The 14,424-nt window shown below is 51.1% G+C and overlaps 1 protein-coding gene across 6 annotated transcripts in view; it reads left to right on the top strand.

The window, feature by feature from the left end:
* Window positions 1-14,424, top strand: part of NRP2 (neuropilin 2) — an 86,902-nt gene that overhangs the window by 68,606 nt on the left and 3,872 nt on the right. For 4 of the 6 annotated variants that reach the window (XM_040560728.1, XM_040560726.1, XM_040560727.1 and 1 more), the window contains exon 16: window positions 14,095-14,163. In XM_040560728.1, coding sequence (XP_040416662.1) covers window positions 14,095-14,163 — 69 coding nt within the window. Of the gene's footprint in view, window positions 1-5,194; window positions 7,821-14,094; window positions 14,164-14,424 lie in introns of those variants that run through there. The other 2 variants (XM_040560729.1, XM_040560731.1) reach the window with 1 other exon arrangement.

The following is a 14,424-nucleotide window of genomic DNA, read 5'->3' as shown; positions in this document are numbered from 1 at the left end:
GCTGTGATGAAGAGCAACCTTGGGGCTCCCCTTAACTCTGAAAGTTGCTTTGCCAGTTTGGTCAGTGTGCCCTTTGCTTTCGGTTGGTCATGGTGTCCTTATTCGTTCTGTCCCCTGCTCTACTGATGGTCTGCTCAATACGTCTGGGCTCTGCCCTACAAGCACCTGCATTTCTGTATGGGGGAAGGCTGCGTCGGGCAGGTGTGTGCGCTGGGAGCTGTGGCAGTAGCAGGAAAGTAGGCACCGAGACCGATGGCAAGGGAGCAGCTCCCTCCCCAGGGCCCCGTGGGGCAGGTGGCGGGGCACTGCCAGCGGGGGCACACACACGGGGCTGTGCTGGGCCTGCCTGGGATGGAGTTCACTTTCCCTGCAGCAGCCCATGCAGTGCTGTGCTCTGCACTCACAGCTAGAACAGCCCTGGTATCACACCACTGTTGTGTCTATTGCTGAGCAGTGCTGGCACAGCACCAAGACCCCCTCCAAAGCCCCCAAAGCCAGCAGGCTGGGGGTGGGCAAGAGCTGGGGAGGGAACCTCACCGGGGCAGCTGACCTAAAGCAACCAAAGTGATATTCCGTACCGTGTGGTGTCACACTCAGCAATAAAAGGTGGGGAAGGGGAAAGAGAGGGGGGGGGACTCTCATTATGAAAACGTCTGTCCTCCCAAACAACCACTCTGTGTATTCAGGTCCTGCTTCCCAGGACGTGGCTGAACATCTCTCGTTGATGGGAAGTAGAGAATTTCTTTTTTTCTCTCTCTGTGCTTCCGTATGGCCTTTGCTTGTTTTTTTCCCTCTTCCTTTTCTCTTTAATTAAATTATCCTTACCTCAACCCGTGAGCCTTTTTTTCTTTCCAGCGTACTTTCTTCTCCCCTTCTTCTGAGGAGGAGGGGGAGTGAGAGCGTGGTTGCGGTGGAGTTCAGCTGCCCGGCAGGGTAAAAACACCACAGTCCTTTTACTCTGTGTGTTAAACTCGTAATAACTAGGAATTTGGGCTTGCTCTTTGGTAGGCTGCTTATTTATCCTGCTGCTCAGGCTTGTGGTGTTACTGAAAAGCTGCTGCAATGTTCTCAGCTAGAAGCCAAAGCCTCACAACCATTCCACACTCAAACCACCTCTCCGTGTTCTCCTGGGCCTGGTCTGGGACCTGTTTTGCAGACAGCATCCTCATCTTTTGGGGCTTGTAACGTGCATCATCTTCAGTTTGAACCTCCTCCTGTGTCCTGATGTGGAGTCTGCCCCAGAGTCCTGCTGACATGGCAGGAGTAGATGGGACAGAGGGATGGAATGACCAGGGAAAAAGAAAAATGCAGAGGGAAAGGATGAAGTATGAAAGATGAAGATTGGGGAAAGCATGATAGATATGAATGAGGTGACGACAGAGATGCCCAACAGATGGAGAGGGAAAAAGGAGGGGAAGAAATCCCTGGGTGTAGGAAAAAAGGAGCTTAAGAGGAAAGCCTGCAAAGGAAGTATTGAGATGTTCTGTAGCCCTCACTCCTACAATTACATGTTGAGCTGAAAAAGTCAGATGCCATTAAAAACAAATCCTTGCTCTCGTGGCTCAGGAGAAAAGCTGAAAACACGCACCTTGCAGGCTCCAGGAAAAAGCAAATAATAAGAGAATTGTGTGGGAGGAATACCTTCCAGCTAGTGGGTCGGGATCTTAGAAGACCAGTCAAGTGTGCTTAAACTGCACTCCATTTGAGAGCTGATGCATCTCACCCTGAAAGAAAAGGCATAACAAGTGGCTGGCAGCAAGGAGTTAGATAAATAGCAGGCTAAAAATGAGAGACATCTTCCAGGAAGTGTGGAGACAGACCGTGGGGAGAACGCACCTCTGGGACTGGTGATTCTCCCACACAGGGTGTCCCGGAGTCAAGGCAGGGATATCTCCCTGGAGAAATGGCAGGTAGCAATTAAGGTGTTGGGGCCAACACCCGTTCTGTGGCACTTGCATTAGATGAGTTTAACACTTGCTTTCATCTGTGCCGTCTATACAAATTCCAGCTGTGTTGCTTGTCTGCAGTGGTTTATGTCAGTGATTTTGGAGAGGAACACGAGCTGTGACACGGCAGTGGCAGAGCAGGGCAGGCTGCTCTAGGAGGCTCTCTGGAGAGGATTTTCCCCTTGTTTCTCAGGGTGAATTTTGCTCCTTCTTGTTTTGGGTTTTCACATCTGTTGCACATCTCTGAAATCACCACCCGTAGTCCTCCGTGCCGGGAAGAGGAGGGGTGGCTCTGACCAGGCTGGAGGTGTGAGCGCAAGAGCACACCCATGTAAAACCCTCCAGGCTGCAGGAATTCAGCTGGGTTTCCCCTGACCTGTGTCACAAGTCATGCCTTAATCAGAGCACCCACGAAGTGGACAGGAACAGAGAGAGGCATTGCTTTGTTAAGACGAGAGCTCCAGCGAGTGGATGAGGAAGGGCAAGTGTGTGTGTGGTAGAAGGCAAAGGGGAGTGGAAGAATTATTAAGTTATGAAGATGGATTTTTTTTCCATCTCCCTGAGCAGAGAACTTTTCCACAGATATAAGAGAAAACTTCCAGCGAGCAGCAGAGCCAGTAAAAACAGAGCAGATAACATCAGCTCTGTGCTGAGTGGACTGGCAGCTATATTTAGTGGCTGACAGCGTAAAGAAGAACAATCGTTAATGTTGGGAATTGGCTTTGTTAAGAGCTGGAGACAAGCGAGTGTGATTCCTTAATGAGTGCAGTTGCTAAATGAACTCTCCAGACGCTGCTATCTCCCCAGCAGGGCTGCGAGGTGCGGAAGCGGGGGCTGAGGCCAGGTCCAGCTGCCCCGGTGACTGCACCACCCCTCGGGCTTGCTTCCAGCTGCAGCACCGGGACATCAGGAGTGGGTCAGAGGGGACCAAAGGTCGTCCTGGGCTGGTGGAAGCCTCCAGAGCCCCCAGAGGATCCTTTCCACAAGTAGGATCAACTGGGTGCACCGCACTGCCTCACACCAGTCAGGGATGTGCAGGGAAGGGTCGGGGGCACAGGCTGCGTACCATGGCACGTCTCCCCTCGTACTCCCACCCGGTGTGTACCAGCCCTGCAAGAGGTCATGGTCTGCAGATCTCTCACTGCAGGAAGGTGCTATGTAAGCGCAGGCTGTCACCAAGTGTAAACACAAGCGGCCCCTGCTCCGAGAGTGAGCCCACGGTGTTCCCCCCGCCCCGGCACTGTCAGGCTCCGGCAAGGTGTCGCTGAGCCAGCAGGGATGGTGGTGAGACGTGCACCGACCCGCTGGGGCTGCATCTGCAGCAGGACACAGCGGTGGGTTGACAGTGAAACTCAGGCTGTCCCACACACTCGTCCCGGCCCTGTCGGGGGCGTCCCACACAGCCCCCCCATGCAGTCGGGCAAGGATGTGGCAGGGTGTTGAGGGGCTGTGGGGACATGATGCCTTTGTGCCCCTGTGCCGGGGCAGCAGGCAGAGGGACAGGAGGAGGTGGGGGGGCTGCTGCCTCCATCCATCAGCCCAGCGCCGGCACAGCGTGGCCCCCACCACAGAAGGGACAGGGGCGGCTGGGGTGAGATGGGGTGAAGGCGGCGCAGGCTTCTCATGAGACATCCAAATTTCTTGCCTGCAATGACAAATATGTGGGTGGTTCCCAGCCTCCTGCTTTGTAAAAGCAGGATTTGTCTTGTCCATGTGGTTTTTCTTTGTTTTAGTTAGGGGTTTTCTTTGGTGGTTTTGTTTATTGGGGGTTTTTTATTGGTGTTTTAGCTACGCATCTGGGTGCAGTTTTCGTTCTCATTTTCACTCCCTGTGCCCAGGTTTTGGGGAGATGGGGAGTGGAGGAAAGCCTTTTGACTAGCCGAGGGAGCATTATTTTGCCTGATCTCATCAGCTAGCAACAGCAGAAAAGCCATCATCATCCCGACAGTGCAGCCAGTGGCTGTGCTGGCAGGGCAGTGCAGGGGGGGCGGTCAGATGCCCTTGCTGCTTTCCAAGCCGGGTCCATCCTGCACTGTTTTGTTCTTTCCCTTTGGCATCTTCTGAGCCTGTTGAGGAAGCCTGTGCCCTGTGGCAGAGCAAGCCTGAGCCCCTCGGAAAACTTCCCCAGGGACTCCATCCCCCATGAAGCAGCGGTAAATAAACGTGGTGCAGAGGTGCACCTCTCCCAAGGTCCTTACAGCTGGGGAGGTCTGAGGCATGCGTGCAGGAGGATTAGCGCCCGGCCATTCTCCAGTCGTGGGCGTGAGCACAAACACCAGTGCTCCCCTCCCCGCCCCTGCCCGGGACGTGCGTGCGGCTGCGAGCTGGCAGCGAGGCTCCACACGTTTGAGCACCAGATGTGCACTGCTGGCCTGTCCCGGCATGACCCGGGCAGCAGCGGCGGCGTGCCCCGGCCTCCCAGCACGCTGTGGGTGCAGGAGGGGCTCACCCTGCCTGGGCTGAGCCTGGGCGCTGCGTCCCCCTGCACCCCGGAGGCCGCTGCTTTCCCAGCCCTGGCCGGGTGTGTTGCGTTTGCCTGCGTGAATTCGGGGTCCTGGCTTGCTTGAGCTGCCAAGAGCGTGAGCTTCTCATGTGGAATGTCGCAGCCCACGCCGTTGCAGGAAGTCAGCATGCATCATCGTGCATCATCGTACCCATTCTTCCGTGCTTTAAAAAATAGTAATTAAATGTGAGTCTGTGAATGGGGCACCTAGTGAGAAGTGAGAGCAGGTCTGTGTGCCGAGCACGTTCAGAAAGAGATCTTCCTCCCTGTCTTTGCCATAAGAGTAACAAATGTTTCTCCCTGTAATTTCTTTCCCAGTCTCCTGCAGTAACTTCCTTGGCCATCTGAGATTACGCTCTTCCTCCAATTAGAAACGTGATGAGTTTTGTCACTGCTTGACAACATCTGCCATGCGGAGACAAAACCAGGCGGCTGATCTGGAGAAGGCTAAAAAAAAGAGGGAAAAAAACATTTGTTGATGCCAGAAATAACAGTAATAATAGCGTGCATATGGAATTTGCATTGTGAGCCAGGCAGGCTGATTAATTAAAAGGGAAGAAAAAGGCGCTTTGACACGCGGCTCGGCAAACACCAGGCTGCACGCCCCGCTGGAGCACGCCCCGTACCCGGAGGTGGCCCCGGGACCTGGTGTTGCTCAGCGCTGTACTCTTGCAAGCATGTGTGTTTCTGTTTGTGCGTCTGCATGCCTCCCACCTAGCAACCCTGTTCTGTGTCTCCTCCCCAGGGGCAACCCTCCTGCCAGGGACCGAGCCCACAGTGGACACGGTGTCAGTGCAGCCCATCCCAGCCTACTGGTATTACGTTATTGCCGCCGGAGGTGCTGTTGTGGTGCTGGTCTCCGTCGCGCTGGCCCTTGTGCTCCACTACCACCGGTTCCGCTATGCGGCCAAGAAGAGCGATCACTCCATCACCTACAAAACCTCCCACTATGCCAACGGGGCCCCTGTGGCCGTGGAGCCCACCCTAACCATAAAACTAGAGCAAGACCCCAGCTCACGCTGCTGAGAGCCGAACAGGAACGAGAGCGCAAACAAAACACAAAACAGACAGACAGACAGAAACTAAGACTTCAAATACGTTGCCTCAGTTTTGCACTTTTTTCCTTACCTAGCATACGTGTGAACTCTTAGACATCTCTGTCCCTTCTCCATTCCCCAGCCCCCCCCGAATCTTTTACAAACTTTAAACTAATGCTGCATCTTGGATCGCCAGAAGAGACACACCGCCCCTTCACTTCAGAAGTGAACGCTCCCTTTCGATTCCTTTTCGAGGACTGTTGGGGTGTCGGGTGGAGTTTTTTGTTTTGTTTTGTTTGTTTGGGGAGTATTTTTTTGTTGGTAGGCTTGTTTGGTTTGTTTTTTTCCTCCTCCCAGTAGGCAACCTGCAATGAGACTTGATGGCGAGCCTGGAAGTGTGTGTGCGGCTCGTGCGCGCGTGTGCTCAGTCTGAGTGTGTGTAAGTGTGCATGGGAGTGCATGTGTCTGCCTGACTGACTGAATGTATATTTAGAAACAGCCCCTTTTTAATTTGCTTATTATTGCTTCTACTTGCACAGGGAATGTTTTTTTTTTTTTTAATTTTCTTTTATTTTATATCCCCCCCTTCCCACCTCCCCTTGGAAGGACTGGGACACATTCATGGTTAAAACCCTGATTTGTTTACTTGGGGAAGAGAGCAATGCTTTTTTGTTGCCTTATGTAGCTTTGGCTGGGTTTCTTGTTTGATAGCGTTAATGTCTCGGGTGCAAAATAAGAAGAGAAGGCCAGGCTGGACAGTAGGAATGTCCACCTCAGATGGCTAGAAGAATCCAGAGAGGTTCATAGACGTCCAAACAGTAAGATCTCTCCATCTTATTCTTTCTGCAGCCAATGTGATAACACAGCCATTGTTGGGAAGCAGGGGATGACCCTCCTCTTCCCCCACCCACAAGTGAATCTATTTAAAGTTGCCTTATATCAGAGAAGCTCATATTGAATGTTTAGTTTGTATCTGTTAAAGCCAGCCTTAGGGTAACACATAGACTTCAGCAGGTCTAAGGTGGATGCTAAATACTGTAGTTTATTGAGAGTTGGAGGCTTATTTATTTTGTAAGTATCCTTGCTCTGGGTGCTGATGGTTTTGCTTTTACACGGGGAAGGGGGAGAGGGCTCCTCCTTGTCTTTCTGCTAGAATCGTTGAAGGGACAAGTATAATTCGCCTTTCTGGGTTTTGGCTTTGTTTTTTTCCTCTGCCCAATTCATAGCTGCTGAATCATAAAAGCTGCCAGTTGACTTTCTAGAATGTCAATTAGTTTTGCATTTGCTAATGTTCTGCTTCTTAAAGCGTCGGTAACACCTAGCAAGCAAAGCCTAGCAGGCGCACGGGGGGGGCCGGCCATTGCCGCTGCCTCAGTGTGCCCCGACTGTTGAACGGCCTGGTGAACTGTCATGGAAATGCCTTATGTAAATTACTGAACGATGACATGCAAAAGTGGTTCAAATCGTTAACTAATCCGTTTGCAGGCAAAAAAATGTACCTCCAGTGAGCGAGGTTCTCCCTCTTGTTGGTGTTCCTTTGTGGTGAGCGATCACGTTTCCTCCCTCTCCTAAACTTGCCAGCACTCCCCACACCTCCCCTGCCCTGATTATTGCATAAAGCGAATCCCGGCACACAGCTCCCTTACTGTCCCTGCCGCCTTGAGCTTCCTGTTGGTCTGGGGAAGATGTGGAGACGCAAACAGTGCTGCGTGTCTGTGGCATCGGCCCTCTTGTGGCGGAGCCCTGTCCCCAGGGGACCTCTGCCGAAGGGGGTGTCACACTCCTCTCTCACCCCACGCAGCCTGCGTGAGTCCCTCGTGCTGCTTACCAGGCGGGTTTCAGCAGGACCCCCCTCAGCTGCCTCTAACACAGAGCAGCCCAGGGCCACTTGGGCCAGTGGGTGCTCCCCAAAGTGCGCAGGAGCCCTGCCGGGCGGCAGGGACACCATGCCTGTCCCCACGGAGACGGGAGGGCCCCGGGGAGCACTGCCGCGCAGCTCCCCATGACGGGGTTCCCCAGGCCGGGCCCTTCCCCGTGAGTCCCATCTCCCTCGGCCAGACCATCCCTCGCTCAGAGCAGGTCACCCCATGGACTTTAGCAAGTGTGCCTCGGTGTGTCAGAGGAGAGTGTGGCACTCTGTCTCTAAAACTGAAATCACCAAAGACAAAACAGGTCACTTCAAGGTTTTTACTCCCAGTTCTCCCCCTCTCCTAGAGCCGTGACATCCCCAGCGTTGCCCAGTTGCCTGTGTGTGAAAAATATCTTGTGGAAATTTGAAACTCTTTGAAGATGTATTGTGTGGAATGTAATAAAATGACGATATTTTTATACAAATATCTGGGGTTTTTCTTCCTTCTTCTTTCTTTGCTAATGAGAATGCTGTTGGTCGAAACAAAACGGTGCTGCAGAAGTTGACATTTTCTGTCAGAGCATCGGGGGCCGCTTCCTTTTGCCGAGTGACGCCCCTGTTGCACAGGCCCGTGGCTCCTGGCAGCGCAGCTGCTGCCTGCCCGCCAGCTCGCTGCACTCAGGATCGGGCCATTAACAGTGGCTTTTAGATCCATTACATTTGTAACAGTCCTTGGTGGGAGTTTTGGGCGGCTGGCCTGACACTTAGGATCATCTGGGGATTTCGCTAGCGTTGCCTAAGTGCTAAATAGCTTGATGTGACTGTGCAGCTTCTCCCGGCCGGGGCTCCTGGGGACAGGACATCCTGGGGTGGCTGCGCTGCCGGCTCAGTCGAGCCCTGCGCTCAGCCCCCGAGCACCACAAATGATGGGTTAGCCATCACCAAAACTAATGGTGGTGATTGCAATGCGTTCCTCTTCTGTAAAACCCTTTCTGGGCCTCCACGTGTTTGGTTGGCAGTGTCACGGTGCCAAGGTTTGGAAGGAAGAGTGCCTCATCCCCTGCCTGCCCTCCACCCCCATCCACGGCCCGTTACAGAAACCTCTGCTGCAGCATTTCTCCTTCCCATCTTGAGGAGCACCTTCTGCCCCTTCAGAGGAGGCAGCAGCATCACGTTTCATGTGAAATCTATTTTGCTGCCAGTTTGAGAGGTTATTCTTTCCCTCCTACATTTATTTTCCTTCTCTCCTACTCTTTACCCTGGCACTGAGCATAGCTGTGCAGTGAAACTTTGTGGCTTTACGTGGAATTTGGGCCATCAGCAAAAAAAAAATTCAGCTGTGATCCCTCGCTTTGGCTGTTCAAACACAAAGCAAAGCTGAGGACCCATGCCATTGGGGTGGGGGGGTGTAGAGGGACTAGGTTTGGAAGTTTTTTTTTTGCTCTAATTGTACAGCAAAGCCTGTGCACTTGTAATTTGCATTTCGTACACTTCAGTGACTGTCCAAGCAAAATTCAAAACAAATATGCACATGCGAAAAACAGGGAGGGAGAGAGTGGCTGATGGCTTCCCAACAAGGAGGAAAAAAAATCTGTTAAGTAAACAGACGAAAAGGGAGGAATCATTCAGGGTTTAATTATTCCTTCTGTGCACCACAGCCAGATTGACCGGGGAGCTGGGTGCTGCTCAGACTGCAGTACATCACGGAAAGAAAAGCAGCTAAAATTAGCATGTTTTGTTTAGAAAAATTAAATGCAACTTCATGTGGCTGGGATGCAAGCTCCTCTGCAGGCAGCTTTGGGCATGTAGGGGGTCTGGGCAGGCATTGGCAGGGTGACACGTGCACAGGGCTGCTTCCCCGGTCTGCAAGGGCATGGTTTGCTTTTTGTTGGGCAGGGGGTGGGTTGAAATCCCTATGCTGGTGAAGGCAGGGGAAGGAGGTCGCAACCAGGCTGTGTGGGCTGCACTGGGATTTTCTCCCCTCTAGGAACCCTGTATTAACCCACTGCCTGTCGAGCCCAGTCCTGGCTCAGCCTGTGTTGTCTGAGGCTGGACAGGCGCTGGGCGCTGGGCCATGGCGCTTCCATCAGCAGCTCCGGCGGCCCATGGCAGCAATGCAGGCCTGACCGCCAGCCTGAGGGGCGGTGTTGGCCAGCGCTGCCTGACACACAAACAAGAACAACGGGGAGGGTGACAACAGTGTCAGGACACAGGGGGGCATCTGGCTTTTGCCCAGCCGCCGGCCCCTGGGGGAGGCAGTGGCTGCAGTGAGCGTCAGAGAGGTGCCGGGGCCAGGTTAGGCCGCACCAGGACACCTGTCTTCACGCTCATCGAGGGCAGGGTGCCATGCTTCGAAGGACAGCGCTGGGGCTGGAAATAGCATCCTGCTGGTGTTGGCCACCATGGCAAGCACCCAGCCTGGCTTCACGTCACCAAAGTGCTTTCAGTGGGGTCTTCATCTGCCCAGCCGTGCTTCCCCACCTTCTCTGGGCATGGGAAGCCTGAGGGCAGTGAGGGGCATCTTGGTGCCCCCACAATGAGATCTGAGGATAGGGGCCAGCATTTTTATTGCACTGCGCTGCAGAGGGCCATGGATTGAGGAGGAGAGGGTTCTTGTTTGCTTTCTTGTATGCTGAGCTCTAGCCAAAGTATGCTTTTAATTTGAAATTTGGCAGGGAGTTTTGCAAACCAAAAAACATTCTCTGTTTCTGGAGGGGTGGGGAAGAGAGAAGTGAGGCAGATTTTCAGCTGGAGATGGAGCGGATGGATCTGAAGAGCAGTTCCTGCCCGAGTGCTGGTGCTGCTGTGAGAAGCACGCTGCTGCCCTCCCAGCGCCGTGCTGAGAGGAGCCGTGTCACGGCAAGGCCCTGGTGGCTGCCCTGCTGTGTCAAAACAAAGTGATGTGTGTTGGAATCACACTGCTGCTGTGGGGAGAGAAGGGCTGGAAGTGAGCAGAGGGAGAAGAGCAAGGGTGAAGCTTAGGCTCTCTCCACCTGGACTGGTAGCAGTAGCTTCTGGCTGCGTGGTGGTGGACAGGGCCCTGCCCTAGGATGCAGGGGCCGGCAGGAGGCAGCACTTGGTGCCTGGGGTTAACCCAGGCAAAATTGGTTGAGAAAGAAACAGAAATTTTTTTTCTCAATGGTGGTCATTTGCCTTGGAGGAATGCATCTAAGCTCTTTAAATTGGGACTTGGGTGTCCTTGCCAAAGCACCAACCCAAATAGTTCCTGGCTTGAGGCAAGGGTTTCTGTCTGAGGCTGTGGGCACCACTGGTGCTGGCATCAGTAGGGACGTGCCAGGCTGTGTGATGCACCCACCTCGGCTTCGTAGAGGTGAGCTGGCACGGGCGGGTTTGGAGAGCATGCCAGAGACATGTGTGTGTGGTGGTGGGAGGCCACAGCCCTCCTCCGCTGGTGTGCCTGCGGCCTGCCCTGGCGTCGTGCAGAGCACACAAGCCAGGCCACTAGCCCACCTTGCCCCGTCCCCCCTGCCACTGCTGCTGTTTTCAAAGAGCAGTACATTAAAGCTCCCTAATCTCTGCAAATACTAATTCTCTCCTCTCTCCCCACGTGAGCTTATAGCACTGTGGTACTTAGGACGCGCCTTGTCTTTGATTAGAATCTCATCTTTCTTTTTTCAGGTCCCATAAATTAGCCTGTTAGCTGGCAGTGCTCTCAGATCCAATATATAACGGCCTTTTCTCAGCATCCGGCTGTTGCCAGCAACATCGCTAACATCATCTTTTCGGCATGAAGGGCTAGGTGCCCAGCCATCCTTCAGCACATGCCTTTTGCTCAGGAGAAAGCTCTCCTCAAGTTTAAATACGGATCCCCTTAACTTTCTTGCCTTCCTTTCTCCGGTGTATTTTTTATTTTCATTTCATTTATTCCTCTACATTTAAAATGCAAGGTGAATTATGCCAGAAAGTTGCCCTATAAGAAAGACGCTCTCCACAGCCCAGGGAAATACGTTTCCCATTCAGCCCAGCAGTTTGCAGGGCTTTTCTAGGGACTGCTTTCGGGGGAGGCAGTTTTCATGGCCTGCTGCTTGTGACAATATTGCTGAGATTTGTCACAAAGGAGCCCAATTAATGACAAATACCAAGCTATTTGCTGTGACAGGATATCATCTCCACTAGGAACTGCGCTGCGACCACCGGCTTCAATTCCCACAGACAGCCACGCAGCCAGATCTGATTTTGTTAATGACTCAAGAAACCCCAGGATGAAAAAAGACCAGCCGAGTTATTTTTTTTCCAAGGGCAGTGCAGAGCCCTGCGTGACACAACACACAACCCAATAGCAATAACGTGGCATGCAGCAAATGGAGGAATAAGGGTCTACCAACAGCCTGAGGAGAAAGGAGAAACGGCGAGGGGGAAGATATCTTTTAAGCAGAAATTGGAGTCATATTAGCATAGGGAATTGAGACAATTGCTAGGAGAGCAAATAGATTTGGGGTTGGGTTTTTTGTATAAGCGTTCTCTTTTTTCAAGTTTTCCCAGTGCTCCTTTCTTTCAGGCTTGAAGAATTGGTGTTCTTTCCTTGATTAACTGATACTTTGTTTTTTCTGGCCTTTCCCTCAACACTACCCTGGGAAATAAAAAAGCACCGAATTGCTAGAGTGTTCTCAGACAAAATTTAGAGGAGCTAGAATATGGAAAGGCAAAACACTTCCCACTGCTGCTCCCCTGTATGTGGGCTCCCCTGGCAGACAGCAGTCCAATTTCTGCCTCTGCTGATGTTGACAGGGCCGTGCGGGTGATGCAGTGGGATGGCAAAATGTCACGGCTTGTCCTCCGGCTGAGGACCAGCGAGGCAGACAGCTTTGTGTGTGAACTGCTTTGCAAGTTATTTTCCACATGTTTGGCTCTAAATGTTTGCAAGAGGCCCTCAGGCAGTTCTCCCAGCCCTAAGATGTTGCCATCTGGGCCTGTCAGTTCTGGAAGTGTTGAGAAATCACGTGAAATGGCTGCTAAAGTGAGGGCTTGTTGTGCACCTATGTTTCTTCAACAAACTACCCGCAGCGTAGTCGCTTAATTCCCTGACTCACCAGATGCAAAGCTCAACATCAGGAGGGGCAGGTGCTGTGTTTTGTCTGTTCATGTTTACAGGTTCACTTGAAAATTCAAAGAAATCCCTTAATCCTTTGAGTGAGGAGGGCAAAGGACACTTCTGCAAGAATGGGTATTTGGGAAGCTACCAGTGCAGGGGATTATTGCTGTCAGTCTCTGGTGGGGAGTCCCCAGTGAACCAAGGCTGACATGCTCTGGGTTGCTGCTGCTTGCCACAGCTTCCAGGACAGTACCAATATAAGCTAAGCTTTAGACTTGCAGCTTTAGACTTCCTGGGTAGGGAGCTGGTCAGGGATGGGTGAAATACTAGGTGGTTCAGTGAATGCAATGCATGTTTTTCCCCTCCAGCATGAGATGCTGCCACGCTGAATCAGAGGTGGGGTGGCCACCAGGGTTCCAGAGAGTAAGGTGGCATTTGGGCAGCGTGGCACTCAGCAGAGCTGCCCTGCTCTCAGAGCGAACCTCAAAATGTCGCTGATAGGGATTGGCCCATACCATTGTCCATGACAGCAAAAAAAAATGCATTTGATGATTCAGGAGGCCTTTCCCAGCCCTAAAGCTTTGTGCAAATACATGCAAGTATTCTTTTATATGGTTTCAAATAATTTATTCACATATGGCTTTTTAGGAACAAGTTATGTTCTTTGGGTTTAGTTGTTTTTAAGTAATCTCATAAAACTCTTCTTGCTGTTTCTGTACAAGACACAAAATAGCCTTGGTTTTCAACCACAACTATTTCAAGGATGTGACTTCTACTGCTTTCTAGCAGTCCCTGATTTTCTGCATTCCTGATCTGTTGAAGGTGCCTTCTCAGCTGAGGACCCTGAGTTACAGTCGGCTTTGAAAAATCTAAGCAGATCGAAATGAAAGGGCATTTTCTTTTAGAAAACTGAAAAGAAATGTGGTTGCTATACATAGAGATAATGCTAGGAAGACTACACAAAAAAATAGCTTTTTCTCAGATTACAGCATGTGCATTTGGTTACTAGTGCTTGATCTGTGCTGAACAATAAAAAGAAATGTCATCACTAAAAGGAATTTGATCAGAGAGATGTTAACATAAATGCCTAGATGTGGATACCCATTTGCCACTCTCCCCATTTCAACCAGCTTTTGCATTAAAACATGTAATGATGATACATGGCTTCCTCAAATTATTATGAATTTATCTGAAACCCAAAGAGAAACTGGGTCATTGGAGCTCTGTGTCCAGTAAGATGTATGGAGAAAGATGAAAAGTAGAGAGTGCTAAATGGATCTAGCATTAGTGGCAAGTAATGATAGGCACTAAGATCCTATTCAAAGTTATAAGGATAATACCCTTGAGCATGTTAATAGTGAATTATAGCCATTATGTAGGCACCAATGACAATATTTTAGTGCTATTCAAGTTATCTGGTTTCTTTTACTTCATTCTCTTTTTTTTTTCATCTTAAAAGCTGGTCATTTGGCAGTTGTGAAATGTGATGTAGCAGGAAGGTCCTATTCTCTTGAGTGCACAAACATACTCATTGACTTTGGCCAACAGAGGAAAAGGAAGAGCTCTCCCTCCTTCTGTGAGGAAGAGCCTTGCAGTAGTTTAACTATTGTTTTCTTCTGGCCAGCCTTATAGTCCAATGACCGGTGGCGATAATGCCCCCAAAAGGCCTCTTTAAACAAACATTGCTTCCCATTTTGTTGTTCTAGTGAACTTCCCAAGAATGGAGGATGACTTTCCGATCCCTGAGCAAGGCTTTGAAGACAACGATGACACCGGTTGGTACTGAAAAGCCACATGGGCTATTTATCTGGGGGAACTTGTGTTTCAGTATTAGATGCTACAGTTACTCACAAACGTCAGCATTAATGAGGTTTAGGAGCTAGACCATGCTTGAGAACATGCACTGAAGCGGTGGCTTAGTGTCTGGACAAAGACATTAGTTTTCTTTTCTTGTTTTCCTTTTTCAACAGCAAGCAACCTTGCAAAGTCAATATATTGTATTTGTGTTAGGACAAGTGGAACTGATCTTTCAAGCA

The sequence above is a fragment of the Cygnus olor genome, chromosome 6 (assembly GCF_009769625.2).
Source record: "Cygnus olor isolate bCygOlo1 chromosome 6, bCygOlo1.pri.v2, whole genome shotgun sequence".
Lineage (NCBI taxonomy): Eukaryota > Metazoa > Chordata > Aves > Anseriformes > Anatidae > Cygnus > Cygnus olor.
Note: the sequence above shows the minus strand (reverse complement) of the source record. Positions and strands in the feature narration are given on the sequence as shown.